Raw genomic sequence first — 13,667 nt, 5'->3', positions numbered from 1 at the left:
ATGCATCTTGATAGTTTTTGCTAAAAAACTTGAGGTTGAAGAAGGTCTTCTTCCATGGTGCATCAGTGATCTTCTTCTCCAAATTCCCTTAATCCAAGCTTAATTTGAGTCCCATAACTCAATCTAAGGCACCAAAAGGATAGTAGGGAAGACCTTGAGGTGGTTCACAAGCATATTTGGAGGAGATTTGCAGCTGAAATCGAGATTCAAATAGTTCTTCAAAGGTACGTCATGAAATCCTCTTATTAATTTATGAGCATGCTTAATTTAAAGCCAAAATTAATGAATTAGAATGCTTAATGATCCTTTTTACTTCTACTGCTGTTTTCTAACTCTAACAGGTTGGGTATATGTTTACTTAGGTATATTCCAGCTAATAAAACATACCCTAAGTCTAGATGATTTTTTCGAGTATAACGTTTATACTGGAATTAACCCTATGATGTCTAAGTTATAAACCAATTTAATTACCTCATATCGCTCACGCATGCTCATAAAACCAGGTTAACCTAACTCATACGTCGGCTTGATCGCCATATAGCTGGTGTCCATAAACTTTCAACTTAAATGCCTCTAACCTTAGACAGGATCTCGCCGGGTGAGTTATTTTTGTAACCACTAGTTTTATAAGATATCGACCTATTTTAACTACTAAAACAGGATTGCTTGGATGTCGTTAACCCTAAGTGAGAATGCTTTCATTTTTGTTATAGATTTTAAAGTCTATCTCTTTTTATAACACTCATAACATAAACAATAAACCTATAACATGCATCTAACATGCTTTATATAACAGTTATATAAACATCCATTTCATGCATTAATATAACAACTTATATCGAAAACCATGGAATCCCACACATGCATACTATACATTATAACACTTATAATATACTTGGATATATGCTATATTCTTATCCTTTGGTGGGATTTTAAATCTACATGGCATACAATATGTACACAATAAATAAATTATTTAATCCATACATTCACAATGCATAATTAAATAAACACACTAAAATGGACCGCTTTTGGAATCCAAATCTAGCTAAAAGCTAAATTATTACAATAATAAACAACAAAAAACCTTGAATCGTCTCCGAAAACTTCAAACTAGCTCGAATTGCTTGAAAAACACTTGAACCCACCTTCAAAACAACAAAACAACCCAAAACCGATCAAAATTGGTCAAACCAACTTGAACTAGACCAGTCCATACGCTCTGGACCGACTGAGCCACCAACCAGGAGCACGAGGGTCGATGGGTTGGATAGGCATGCAGGTCTACGGGATGGCTGGAGCAGTTGAATGGATGCGAAATGGCTTGGACTGGCGCAGATCCTGGTGCGGGCGGAGCTGGGTTGGAGACGCGGTGTGGGCTAGAACGCTGATGCAGGACGAGCGAGGATTTGGCCTGGACCGTCGAATAGGTTGGTTCTGGAGCGGCTTTTGGGTCTTGGACTAGGTCTGGAGCAACTACATGCAGCAGACACCACTTCATGGGTCAGGATGTCTCATCAGGTCGGGTCGTCGAGTCTAAACCGGGTCTGGGAGGAGTTTCTGGAAAAGATGGACAGTTCTACCATTTAAAATAATTTCCCTATATTGTATTTGATACAATATATAAACTATAGGTTATATATTATATTTGATATAACCTACAGTTTAATATATATATTATAGGATAAAGTGGTTATCATATATATATATATATATATATATTAAATTATTTATTAAAATAAATTAAGTTTTTTTTTAAAAAAAATTAAATTAAGATTATTTAATTTAATTATTTTTGATATCGTGTGAGTGGGGATTAGTTAATCTTCTTCTTCATGCGTGAAAAAGAAAAGAAATAGAGAATTACAGAGAGATATACCACAGTGAGATCTTTGAACTTTTGATCCTCCATCCTCTTTTTTCTATCTCCTCTTCCCTCATCAAAATAGCTAGAGCACTACTCCTCCTGGATTCTCATCCAGAGACTATCGAGGTTGCTATTGTGGTAGTTCTCCTTTGGATAAATTGGGTTTTTGATCTGTTCGTGATTTTCACAGAGAAAACGAAACATGAAGATATTGTTCTTCAAGGGTAAGTCTCCTGTTCCTTTTTTTCTCTTCTTATTTTTTCTAGCATGTTGTATTTAATTTTAAATGCATTATCTTCTTCTTCTCTGTAAAATTTACATTATTTGAAATTTGAAAATTTTGGCACGTTCCGCTTTTGCTACAGTCCCTTCATAGGGTTCCTTCACTTAGAGCTTCAAAGGATTGAAGAGTTCGTTGGGTTGTGATTCTAGATTCGAGGATGAGAGTCAAGAACCTGCTTGCATCTTCTTCCCTCTTTGATTTTATTTTTCTTTGTATTTGGAAACTTCACGAATGGTCTATGTTTGTGTGGTAACCATGAGTCACTAATTTGTATTCTTAGGGTTTTGATCTAGTTTTATGGATTGCATGAACCGAGTTAATTATTCTTATATTCAATTTATGCATAATTTATTTTGATATGCTTAGTCTTAATGCTTACGAACAATTGACCATTATTTGAATGTTCTTTACTTAATGTCTTGCTTGAGAAAGTGGACGTTAGGTTAGATCTAGCATGTTAAACTATTAATCAAGTATGCACTAGAGTGATAGGAGATTAATAGAGATTAATGATGGAGAAACTTAATGTTATAACTAATCAAGTAATTGTAAGGAATTGAATTAATGGTTAGTTATTAGAAAGGGTTGAGTTCGAGAGAGGATACCTGGGTATAAGACTCTTAAATCTATAATTAGCATGAAATCAATCTAAGATCTAGATAATTAATTTGGTTAATCCATCTAACGATATCATACTTTAGGACGTGTCTTTGTCTAGTTTCACCCCCGTGTTATCTTTTATTTGCTTTTTATAAAATTAGAATGATCTTTGAATAGCTAAAAGAGTCAAACCAATTTTTCATAGGACGATACTCGGCCTCTTGACCGTTTTAATATATTATAATTTGACGCGTGCGTTTGCCCTCACCATCAGCTCCCTCTAAGTGTGATAATATTAGTGTTGAACACTTCAATTTCCGATAGTGTGTGAGACTCCTCCTCACTTGATTATCTTCCTTATAACTCAGTGAACTCCTTCATATGAGAACTTAGGTCCCCCCAAGTCTTGAGAACTCCCTTCTCGATAAATAACACCTTATGCTCTCCTTAAAGCTCGAGAAATCCTTCTCGATGAATGAAGTCTCAGGCTCACCCTATGACCAAAAATCTCTTCCCTTCAACTGCGCCTTAGGCTCCCCCTAAGAAAAATAATCTTCATGTTCTTGAACGTTGCACAACGAAAATAGTGAGAAAAGATCAAGAACACTTTGTTGAACAAAACGACTACTAAGAACAAATACACTCCTCATAATTAACAAAGTAGAAATCAAAGAAAAAAAATAATCAAAGCCAAATCAAACGCATGGAAGATGATCTTTTGACACTAGTTGGAGAGGCTCTAATGCCATAAAGATTTTGCAGAGTAAGAATTAAAAGAACTGCCCCCAAACGACTTTTATTAAACTGAATGAGATTTATATATACAGCCTCGGTTGAGAGGAGGAGAAAATAATAATTAAAAAGAAAAAAAGTACATTAAACAGCCTGAACAAATCTTAAAAGAAACTATGAACATCAAATTTACAATTAGCAAACTGAGCCATTTTTTGCCTCAGTCTTCCCTTGATAAGAACCTCTTCACGATTCTGTACAAGGTAGAGGCAGTTTGTATATAAACAGCTTCATTTATTTGTATTCTTCATCACATTCTTCAATTGGACAACTTCTCCCCACATTATTCATTGTGCAATTCTTCTGATTTCTCTAATTTTGATATTATACTGAAGAAATCTTCTTCAACATTACACAGAACCCTTAACATTTCTTTCCATGTGGCTACATCTTTATTATGCAAAGCGGATCCGATAAAAATCAAAGCCAATGGATGTCTTCCAACTTTCTTCACAATTTCAGTACAGAGCTCATTCTTATCTTGACCGTCATTATTTCCAAATGCATATTTGCAGAAGAGCAAGTTGGCATTTTCTTGAGAAAGTAACTTCACATTGTATTCTCGCATTTTATCTTTGTAATTCAGTTGATGAAGAATTTCTCTGTTTCTTGTTGTAATAATGACTCTGCTTCCCTGACCAAACCAATATGGACTTCCAACCAAAACTTCTACTTGTCTTTTCTCATCAATGGCATCAAGAACAACAAGAGCCATTCTACTTTTCATTTCATTCTGAATCATCTGTGCTCCGTAATCCTCGTCCCGAACTTCAATGTCATTTTTCAATAGAAGTTGAGAAAGTAGTTGATGTTGTAATGATAATAAATTATTTTTCTCAGAAATATGAAGAAAGCAACTACTCTGGAATTTGTGAACAATTTGATTGTAAACGACTTCAGCAATGGTTGTCTTACCAATACCAGCCATTCCACAAATCCATACAAAGTGTACTTCATTTGATTCTTTTAAATCAAGAAGTGCATGTACTTCCTCCAATTGCTCATCCATTCCAACCAAATCTTTGCATGAAACTTCAAACTTTGAATGAGTACTTGACTGAGATATCTGCTTTCCCATTTTGATGGCATTAATATTATCTACTTCTTCAGGGCTGCATTCTCAAAAGATATCAATGTTAGATCCAAAAGTTGGAACATCATAGAAGTGATGAAAAAAGTAAATGTGCATCACCTATTCTCTTCTTCTTCAATCTCATAAACTTTTTCAATTTTGGTGACCACCTTTGGAGGACTTGATGGTTGAGATGCTGATTTGCTTCCATAACAACCTGAAAATAAAATGGAACAAAATTAATGTTGAAAAATTGAAAGTAAGATTGTTTTGCCTTATATCTTTTTGAATCAACCCAAAAGCTTCAACTGATAGGTCATTCAAAACTTCTTGCTCGGTTACCGTATCAGGTAACATGAAGTTTCCCTCAAACTAAACATATATTTTATAAACATTGTGAAGTCCTTTAATTTTTTCAATGTGAGATCCTCAAAACGGCGTATCTTTTGGTTCAACATTCTTTGATCGAGTCTTTTTTGTATTCTTTTTGGCTGATCAAAGCCAGTTTAGGGTTTGTGAATTTCAATATATATCATGTTAAATCACCAATCTGCTGAAAAACTTCCTTCGATGGATCAGGAACGAATTTAATATTATATCAACGGTTTAGAAGAATTCTATTTATAATAATAATAACTAAAAAAAAAAAAAAAAAAAAAAAACAGGATCAAGATTCACACTATACCTTCAACATTCTGTGAGATATTGTCCTGGGAGTTTTGTCCTCCCACATATTGTAAAGTGGTAGGAAGCTTTGGTAACAGTTGTGGTTGAATGTTAATGCAATCATTCAAGTACAATGCCTTGAGGTTAACAAGCTGAGTCAGACTTTCTTTGAGCTTTACAAAAGAATTCTTGCTGAGATCAAGAATTTCCAATAAGGACAAACATTTGATATCATCAGGAATATCTTCATCCTCAAGATTGCAATCACTTAGATTCAGATCTTTGAGAGGCAGAACATCATTTCCACACAAAGCACTAAAAGAGTGCCAAATATTTCTTGATGATAGCCTTTCGCAATTTAAAGTTTCAAGATTCATTAAAGAAGTGATAGCATATGGTGCTTGGTCTACAGATGTTCCCCCAATGTCAAGCATGGTAAGAGATTGTATTGCCCCCAAAGTGAAAGGAATTTGGTGAAGTTTTTTGCAACCATTCAAATTGAGAGTTTGAAGCGATATCAATTTACGAATCGATCTTGGAAGACTGCAAAGCTGAGTACAATCCCTTAGGTTCAATAATGTCAAGTGGGTTAGAAGTCCAAATGACAAAGGAAGGTCTTGTATAAGAGTACCATCAAGGTGAAGTTCAGTTAAAGATTTGGTAGGTTTTTCAATCTCTGGAAAACACTCAAGGCCTGAATTGGAAAGAATCAAAGTTTGGAGTCTTTTGCAAGTGATTAGTTTAGATGGAAAGATTTTGAGATTGAGACAGTTTGCCATATCAACTAAAACAAGATGATTGAGAGTAGTGATGGAAGGATGAACCACACACAATCTTCCACAATTCCTTAATATCAATCTTTGGAGATTTGGAACATTTGAAAAATCAGGAGTCTCATCCAAATTCTCTGATCCACTCACATCAATCTCTTTCAACCAAATAAATTCCTGTAATTGTGGAAAACAAGTTCACAAATTTTCACATTAAATATCAATGCAATTCTCAATTTCTTACCTAAAAATAAAAGGAGTAGTTGCAAATTTAGCTATCAAATCCAATATATTAACAGATATAGCACAACAGAATAGAATTTGTATATATAACATAACTTAGATTTGCTAATAGGAGTCTATCAACTATATAGTCTATCATTCGATAGGATTCTATCAAGGATAGAGAATCTATCAGAGATAGAGTCTATCATTGATAAGAGTTTATTTGAAATATAGCTTATTATTAATAGATTTTGCTATATTTGCAATTTTTTAAAATCATTGCTATATACTTAACTATTAGCCCTAAAATTACTATATTTGAATTATATATATATATATATATATATATATATATATACTGACCTTCTTTCCCTCCCAAAGTCGCATAAGATTACTATTGCGCAAATGCAATTCAAGTAGAGATTGTGGTTCAAAATTTGAGGGCAAATGCTTGAAAGGATAGCCATTCCAATTGAGAAATCGCAATTTATTTGACAGTTGAAGTTCAATATTTCCATCAACCTTCACATTGTTCATTTCTAATAACTTCAATTCCGTCATATATGCAAATGGCTTGGCCTCCAATTCTAATTCTTCATCCTCCATGTCCACAACTACTATTCCATGAACGTGTTTTAATCCCTGAAAAATAAACAAGATTAATAGTTACATGAACCAAACACAATAAACTAATATATCATTGTGCATGTTAAAGTAGTGATTTTGTAAAAACGATAGTTATTTGGTTCGTCTCTTAAAAATCACTTCCAAATATACTTCAAACGAAATTTAAAATGAAATGAAGTTAAATGTTATTACTTACACTTTCTTCGTGATATACACGACGAAGATCTTTTCTGAGCCAAATCCTACTTTGAGTTTCCCTCTTACGTCGAACATTTCCTCGACCCATACAACGAACCAAGGTATGCATTTGTACCATGTCATATGAAATCTGAATTAGATTTCTTTCAGCCAACAAGTGTAATTTCTTGTGGGATGATTTATATCCAAAACTCTCAAGTATTTCAATCACTCTATCCACACTCATCCCATTATTGAAGAAACAAGCCAAATCTAGAAAAATTTGTTGGCTATCATCATCTAATCCATTATAACTTGTCTTGAATACATCATCAAAAAGATCTTCGTAAAGTATTTTAGGTACCTTCTTAAAACTTTCTTCCCATTTATCGAAATCTTTACCATGCAAATAGGATCCAATTCGAATCAAAGCTGATGGATGCCCTTCAACCATTCTTACCATCTCCTCAGCAAGATCCCTAAAATTCTCATCCGGTGGCTCATGATCTTCTCCAAATGCATGGTTGCAAAAGAGCGAAAAGGCGCTGTCGTGATCGAGAAATTCAACGTTGTACTCAAAGATTTTATGTTTATACTTAGGTTGACGACAAAGATTTCTATTTCGAGTCGTAACGATGATTCGACTCCCTGGATTAAACCAATCAGGACTTCTAGCTAACTTTTTTATTTGTCTTCTTTCATCAACCCCATCAAGAACAATCAAAACCTTTTTGTTCCTCAAACACTTCTTAATCAACTTTGCTCCATGATCCTCATTTTTAATTACTTTGTCAAGTTTCCCACCGAGTCTCAAAAGTAGTTTCTTTTGCACTGAGACTAATTTCTCGTCAGAAATTCTAAGAAAGCAATGGTTATAACTAAACTTAGGTTGAAGGTTTTTGTAAAGAGCTTTAGCAATGGTTGTCTTACCAATACCACCCATTCCAACTATTCCAATAAAACGTACGTCATTTGAGTCTAAATCAAGGAGGTCATCCACTTGATGCAATTGAGGTGAGATTCCAACTATGGTGGAAGATTCTTTGACTTTGTTGATGATTTCATTGACTTTGTTGATGATATCTGATTCATGGCTGCATATACATAGCAAATTAATATCAATGTTAGTTGTCAATGTTTTGTATGCTCATTTTGGACATGTTAAATTGTTCTAACAATCATCAGCAGAGTCAATTTTTTCATATTAAAAAGACAACACATGATCTATTGCATAAACAAGTAATTGGACCCAAAATTCAAGAATGCATAGTAGAGTGCGTGATCAAGAAATATACAAGTCTTGTATCAGAAAAATATTTTAATCATGATATACTTGAAAGAAAAAGAAAAAGCCTGATTACATACAAGTAAAAAAAATGTTTTAAAAAAGAAGTAAGGAAAAGTTTTCGACGTAGCAAACTATTAATGAAAAATTAGGTCAGATGAGAGAAAAATGTAGGTAACGTAGGATGCAATTAAGTATGTTTCTAAGAGGAAATACCTAATGAAATATGATTTTTGAAGTTTTAACCAAACATAAAAATTAGTTTAACTGGTTTATATGTTGTGTTTGGTTAAGCTTTTCATAAATTTACTTTTTGGGAAAAAATGTCATTTAAAAAAAATTGGAGCTTTATGCTACTTAAAGTAACTTCTAAAAGTTAGGTTGGTGAAATAATTAAGTTGGTTCAAAAGAAACAATTAAAATCAACTTTAAAATAAAGTTTTTTTTTTTTTAGGTGTTTAATGGTTAGATCTCTCATCAAATCCTCACACTACTACTTAATTTCACCATGGTTGCCACCAGCTATCATTGCGCCCTATTGACCAAACCTTTTAAAATCAACTCCGATGACTAGCACAACCAACAACCTACCCCAGCGAAAAACCACCTTTGATGACACTCATTGAGGATGACCACCTTCAGCGACCTTCTCTACCGATTAGCTTTAGTGACCAACTTTGATGATAAGCTGCAACAAACAACGTTCGCAATGACCAGCTTTGGGAACGACTACCTCCAGCGATTGACTTTGATGACGAGCAACTACTACGATCAACTCTATCAACAACCTGTAAATAACTCTAACAACCTACTTTGAACGATCATATATTCTAAAATAAAATAGATGAAAACAATAAAAATCTGACTAGTGAACGTGTTTTTAAAAGCAAAGTGGTTGGGGATCGTGCAACCACTAGCATAACTTGGGTGTATCCCACCTTAACCACACACAAATAAAAAATATTTGTTAAACGAACGAAGGAAGGAAGGGATCTCATACTCCTTATGAGATAGATGAGTTACTCGTCATATTGTCAATTGGTTTTGAGATGAAACCTTATACATCTAATATGGTATTAGAGCCCATAAAGTCTAAATGGGATATTTGGTCCGATTAAAAGAATTTGAGGTTCGATCAAGAATGATGAACCTAAAAGAGGCACCATCTCGAGGGAGCATATTGAGAGTTCCATATTGGAAGAAATGAGGGATCTCTCCCCTGACTACTTTGGTTTTTGAACTAACACTTCTCTATTTTCTCTTCTCTCTTACTTTCCTCCTCATTAACTGTTTGACCTTTGTTTATCTCATTAAGAAAATAAAACGGTCATCTTTAATTAAGGTAGATAGATTACAAGAAAAAGAAAGACAATAATGAAAGTATAAAAAAGGATCTTAAGGCATAAATATTTTAACGAGGTTATAAGTTAGTAGTTATCAATTTGTGTAAATACCGAAATACATCTTTTTTATATTTGACTATTTATGGTTTCTTTGAGTTTTAATAGAAAACTTTGAACGATCATATGTTGTAGAAGAAAACAAAAGAAAACAAACAATTTCGACCGGTGGATGTGTTTTCAAGTTCAAGTACTGAGCTTATTAGATCAAAATAATTCGACATAAATAGAAATAAAAACAAATCAAACAAATTTGTATATAAAAATAAGTGATTACACATGAATGTTTTCATTTTAAACCGTTGACTGTTTTTGGAAAACATTTTTTTTTTCAGATAAATGAAAACAAACATTTATGATTATCTAGAAATTAACGTGTCAGGAATCAAAATCATAAATAACATCCAATTGTAAGGGTCATGAATCAACTGAATTATTTTATGTGAAATACATTTTAAAAAAACGAAAAATTATATATATATTCTTTTAAAAGCAAAGTCGTAGATTACGCAACCACTAACATATTTAAAATTGTATTTTGATATCAATATATACATATTCTATGTATCTGTGGATCGATATCTATTTATTTTATCATATATTCCAGTTTCTATATTAAAAAAAAACATAACGTCTGTCCTTATGTTAAAATATAGTCAACACATTGGACAAAAAATTGAAGACCACTGATTTTTTTTATTATTATTATTATTAGATTATTATAGAGGGGTGGGAGATTTCTTAGTTAAAAACTTAAAAATGTTCATATAATATTGGCCACCTTGGGTCATTCATTTTAATGAAGGCTTCTGTGAAAATTTTAAAATAAAGACAACCATGTATTAATTAGAAATATTATGCAAGTATACTGGGTTATTTTCAAATACAGAGAAATGAACTGAAATATTTATAAAAAAATAGTAGAATTTTAGAATATGATTAATGTTTTCAAATATTGATAGTTCTAAAATTTTGCTATATTATTTAAATATTTTCAACAATTTTACTATTTGAAATAATTTTCCTATAAAAATTTGTTATTAAATAAAAGGTATGAAAAGTAATTAAAATGGTGTAGAAATGAAACTAATATGTCTAATGATGTGTAGGTTTAATAATACCATTTTGGTCCTTGTGGATCTAGGATTTGTTTCATTTTTTTTTCTCCTAAGACTTTTAAATTTTATGTTTTAGCCCCTAAATGTTTATACCATTAATTTGGATGCATGGCTTCAAATATGTGTATAAAGTGCCAACTTAGACATGTATTAAAAGTCACAAAAGTAGATTGCCAACTTAATTATACATGTATTAAAAGTAAAAAAAAAAAGAAAAAGAAAAAGAAAAAAGTAGATTGAGGCTGATATTGAGTTGGAATATTAGGTGTGACTTCAATAGGGTAGTGAGTCAAGATTGTTTTTTAGTTATAGGGTCAAAATCACTTAATATGTTTGTGAATGTTTAAGAGTAATGATTGAAGTAGTGATTTTATAAAGAGAGATTTTGATTACAATTGCTTTTAGTAAAATTAATTTTCATATATAATCGTATTGATCCAGCTTGATTCCAGACTTTTAAAAGTGATTTTCATATATCAAAAAGTCATGTTAAATTATTATGTTTGATTCAAAAAGTGATTTTAGAATTGCCAATTTACTAAATAGAATATCTTTTTTAAAAAAGAAATAATTATCAATACATAAATGGAGCAAATTTTACTTTAAAGAAAAAAAGAAGAACTAGGGCGAATTTGTGGGATTGATTGCAATTCCGGTCTATCACCCCACTAAAAACACATTCGATCTAACAATTATTTTGGAAGAGAAGTAATTTTGGCAATAACAAAAATGATTTTGTTTATGTGAAATCACTCCTAAATTAAAAAATACCCTAATTTTAACTAATAATGTAGCCCTAACGCGAATCACGATTTTTATTTTTCTGTTATGTTTTTCCATTATTCTCATAATTGATTGTTTTTTGGTAAGAAAATTTAATATAGCGACAGAGATGTTCATCACGTTAGTGCTACATAGTCATCCCTAACGCAAATAACGATTTTTTTTTTTTTTTTTGGTTGTGTTTTCCCCTTTTTCTCACAATTGATTGTTTTTTGTGAGAAAAATTAATATAGCGACAGTGATGGTCATGGCGTTAGGGCTATATGGCCATCCCTAACGTGAATCACAATTTTTATTTTCCTGTTGTGTTTTCCCCTTTTTTCTCATAATTGATTGTTTTTTTGTGAGAAAAAGTTAATATAGCGACAGAGATGGTCATCATGTTAGGGCTACATGGCCATCCCTATCGCAAATCATGATTTTTATTTTTCTATTGTATTTTCCCGTTTTTCTCATAATTGATTGTTTTTTGGTGAGAAAAATTAATATAGCGACAGAGATGGTCATCGTGTTAGGACTACAAGATCATTCCTAACGCAATATGTTATAAGATGTGATAGTACGTTATGACGTAAGTAAAAAGTTATATTTCATATACGTTTGTGAGGGGTGTAGATCATCAATCATAAGGGCCCACCTTTGTTATCTAGAAAAAAAAAATTGAAGAGAATATGACTATAGAAGGATTATTATTGGATTCTAAACACACTAGCAATAAATGGGGAAAGAAAAATCCAAAACCAAGAAAAATAAGTCAAAAGGTTTCTATGGATTGATTTTTCTTGGGATCCTAATATTGTCTTTAGTTGAACAAGCTTTTGTAGCTTAATTCAATTGAAAAAAAAAAAAAAAACAAAAATCCACTTTAGAAAGTCGATTATTTTTGACACGCATATCGTCAAAATTTGGAACTTAGAAGAATCAAAATAGAGATTTAGAAGGAACCAAAATATATGGGAAAATTTTAAAATCAAAATTCATGGGTTTTTGAAAACTTTACCTTTTTTCTTCTACAAATATTGTTTTTGGCAAATTGCTGATTATTTCCAAAGCAGAGTTCCATCTTGGAAGCTCCATTAAAAGCTTCTGCTTGACTTCTTCTGAGAATACATCAAGATCTATTGTCAACTCTGTTTTCTGAAACTCACCATTTTTGCTAAATGATTCGTTAAACCTTGTTGCAAACTCTGTCTTCAAAACATTCTTCAAATCTGTTCTCAAAGACCCAGAGTTACTGATCATAGTTAATATTTCTTCTTTGATTACTTTGTGATCTTCCAATCTCTTCCCAAAATCTTCCAATTCCTTTACCAAACAAGATGGATGATCTTTGTAAAACACTGTGATTACTTCTTCATAATCTTCTCCCCTGCTTTCCATTATTCTGCTCAAGTCTCTCAAACAGCTAATCGAAGTAACATAATCTTTTGTTAGAACAACAATGAAATGCCTTGAATTTTTTATTGCCTCTTCCTGCATAATCTGACTATCACCTCCAAGTTTGAACCCCTCATAAGTCCTTAGCCCAATATTCGACAACTCTTTCGCCAATTCAGAAGCGAATTTACTGTTGTCGCCACCGCTACTGCCACCTCGGGAACTTATGAAGACATCATATGTCTTTGGAAAGGATGAGGTAGAAGATGGCTCCATGGTTTTGTTGAGAAGCTTGAGATGAACATTCTTTTTTATTTGGGAGCCTAAGGATAAAAAGTCAAAACACAATGTTTATAAGGCATGCAAAGAAGTGATAATTAAACAATTCTTTTAATGTGTTCTATTCAACGTAAACATGGATTCAATTCTGAAATTCCATCGTTGACTTTTTTAGTAGGGTCTACTATGTATTGAGGAGAGCTATGTTCATGTCTACAATTTGAAAATGTTTGTTAGTGCTCATAAAATAGAGTCGTTTTGATTGCATTTGGCTCCTTGGTATTTTATATTCAACAAATTTTACTCTTGAAATATTCGTATTTGATAGCATTTTTGGTCCATATGT

The 13,667-nt window shown here is 32.4% G+C and overlaps 1 protein-coding gene across 2 annotated transcripts; it reads right to left on the bottom strand.

Moving 5' to 3' along the window:
* Positions 1 to 3,520: 3,520 nt before the first annotated feature.
* On the bottom strand, positions 3,521 to 13,364 carry LOC150035357 (TMV resistance protein N-like). 2 transcript variants are annotated; one of them, XM_090314534.1, is made up of 6 exons: positions 12,666 to 13,364; positions 7,099 to 8,173; positions 6,639 to 6,917; positions 5,300 to 6,227; positions 4,735 to 4,831; positions 3,521 to 4,654 (listed from the first exon to the last, which is right to left on the bottom strand). In XM_090314534.1, the coding sequence occupies exons 1-6, from the start codon at positions 13,316 to 13,318 to the stop codon at positions 3,826 to 3,828; spliced, it is 3,861 nt and encodes a 1,286-aa protein (XP_090170660.1). In that variant the 5' UTR covers positions 13,319 to 13,364; the 3' UTR covers positions 3,521 to 3,825. The 2 variants fall into 2 exon arrangements, with proteins under 2 accessions (XP_090170660.1, XP_090170661.1); XM_090314535.1 differs by lacking the exon at positions 12,666 to 13,364 and adding an exon at positions 8,956 to 9,117 and having other exon boundaries at positions 3,690 to 4,654.
* Between the last annotated feature and the right edge of the window lie 303 nt (positions 13,365 to 13,667).

This window comes from Benincasa hispida, chromosome 6 (genome assembly GCF_027475165.1).
Source record: "Benincasa hispida cultivar pf3 chromosome 6, pf3_genome.v1.1, whole genome shotgun sequence".
Classification (NCBI taxonomy): Eukaryota; Viridiplantae; Streptophyta; class Magnoliopsida; order Cucurbitales; family Cucurbitaceae; genus Benincasa; species Benincasa hispida.
This window is presented reverse-complemented; position numbering and strand designations above follow the sequence as displayed.